The sequence below is a fragment of the Aplysia californica genome, unplaced genomic scaffold (assembly GCF_000002075.1).
Source record: "Aplysia californica isolate F4 #8 unplaced genomic scaffold, AplCal3.0 scaffold00581, whole genome shotgun sequence".
Classification (NCBI taxonomy): domain Eukaryota; kingdom Metazoa; phylum Mollusca; class Gastropoda; order Aplysiida; family Aplysiidae; genus Aplysia; species Aplysia californica.
In genome coordinates, this window is record NW_004797851.1 from 421089 (window position 1) to 423192 (window position 2104).

Below are 2104 nucleotides of genomic sequence, written 5' to 3' on the forward strand. Positions count from 1 at the left end.
ATTGCACTAAAGAATGGATCGCACTAAAAAGAAATCTCGGTGTACAGTATATTATCATCATGATCTCTTGTAGTCCCCTTTTTTATTCTTAAACTTATATTTGAGACTTATGGGGTGGTTTTTGTTTCTGTGCTTGTTAAACTTATACTTTAGACTTAGGTGGTGGTTTTTGTGATTGTTAAAACTTATACTTGAGACTTTGGTGGTTGGAGGGGGTGGGCACGGTAGGGGGGGGGTAAAGTGGATTTAGGGATTGCAGGGGGGTTAAAATTTGAGGAAGGGGAGAGCGGGCATGGAGTTGGAGGAGGGTGAAATAGACGTGGGGGGGGGGGAGGTGGTGGGACAGTGACATGATAGGTGGTTTAGTTTAGCTAGAAACCTGCATCTCCCCACGACGCTTTACGGCAACAGAGGAAGAAAAAGTAAAAGAAAGTAAGTAATATCTATCTACAGACAGTGAAAGATCTTGTCAGTTTGTTAGTGTTTGACCGCTTAATCAGCTGCTTACACTGTATGCTTCCCGGGAAGCTGAGAATGTTTCTGAGTGTTCTATGGTCTGCTGGGGAAATAATAATTATAGTGTGTAAAGCGCAAAGAGCTTGCCGTCGAACGGGCATATCCGCTATTCGAATGAAGAGCACAGGTGGAAAACAACGGTAGTCACAAACTGGAAAATGTGAGGGTGCCAATTTTAAAAGCTTGTGGACTCGTAATTTCATATTTGTTTGACTGGTGTTTTATTGCTAAGTGTTGTTGAAAGGGAAACTTAACAACAATAATCAAGCAACAGTTGAACAGAAATACAGTTATGAGTCAACAAGCGTTCAAAATTGGCACCCTCACGATTTTCAGGCCTCCACTACATTCGAAGGCAAACGATCCGGTGGTTTGGACATCTCACACGTATAGCACCTAACCAGCTTGCCAGTAAATCCTACCACAGGAAAGTATCAGGGTACAAGGCAAGAGGAAGACCAAGAAAGACCTGGATCCAAGGTGTGAAGGATACCCTCAGAACATACAATATCCCACCCAGCCAGGCCATCAAACTTGCTAGAGACAGGAAGCTCTTTGTCCCCTCGACGCCCTAGAGGTACAAGAGGACGGATAAAGTCAAGTAAACTAAGACGATGATTTTCAGATTTTTAACTACCTTCGTTTTTCCCCCGTGTAGTCTTCAAATTTTAATGCTATTTGTTATTTATTATTTACTTACTTGTCTTACTTGTCCACTGTGTTGAGGTCACTGCAGTCGGAACATGTCCATCTCTGCCCCCCCCCCACCCACCTCTTCAGGATCCACCCCAGAGTCTGTTTCCTTATAGTCTCCATCATAATCTGGTTGGAGAACCGTCGGGCTGGTCCGCACAGATGGCTGTGTTTCCCTTCCCCTCTTTGGATCCCCTTCTCCTTCAATCTACCTAGAGTGTGGGAAGCGCTATCCTCCCTATTTTTCCTATTCTATTATCACGAATGTCTGTTCTGGTGTCCTCAGTTCGGCTGGACGCCGCTTCACTACGCTGTCCGGGGCAAGCACAAACAGGCGGTGGACTGGCTGCTCTTTCTGGGAGCAGACGTCAACATCAAGAACAATGTAACTCTTTTTCTTTTAGTAGAGATTTTACGGCGCTCGCAACTGCATATGGGCGCCAAGGGGTGGATGTTAACAGAGAGGTCATTACAGGGAATCAGACTTACTCTGCTCACCTCTCTTTCTTCAACAGCACAAAGTCTGCTTTGACTATCATGGCACCCCGGAAATAGTGGGTCACAAGAGTGTGACAAACATACAAAAGAAGTCGAGGAAAATGACGATAGTAAGGATTAGGAAAGAAAACGCAGCAGTTTCCTGTTGTAGTTCAGGCACATTTATGAGCATGAAGTTGTTGGATCAGCCCATTTACAATTCTACCGTGCATTAGAACGAAAAATACCCCCCCCCCTCCTTTGGGAATGGCCCAGGGTTAATGTAATTGTGTAGAGTCTAGCTCTCCTCTCGTTCTTTCTGTCTTCAAAACTCACTCCGGGCAAACTATAGATACAACAAACACATGGGCGCACGGGCACGGGCGCACGCACGCATGAACACACACACACACACACA

General features: G+C 45.2%; 1 protein-coding gene across 1 annotated transcript in view; it reads left to right on the forward strand.

The window, feature by feature from the left end:
- Window positions 1-2104, forward strand: part of LOC101855746 — a gene marked incomplete at its 3' end in the record, with an annotated part of 59554 nt that overhangs the window by 8463 nt on the left and 48987 nt on the right. The window contains 1 exon segment of the mRNA XM_013087379.2: window positions 1496-1594. Within this exon segment, the coding sequence (XP_012942833.1) occupies window positions 1496-1594 (99 nt within the window).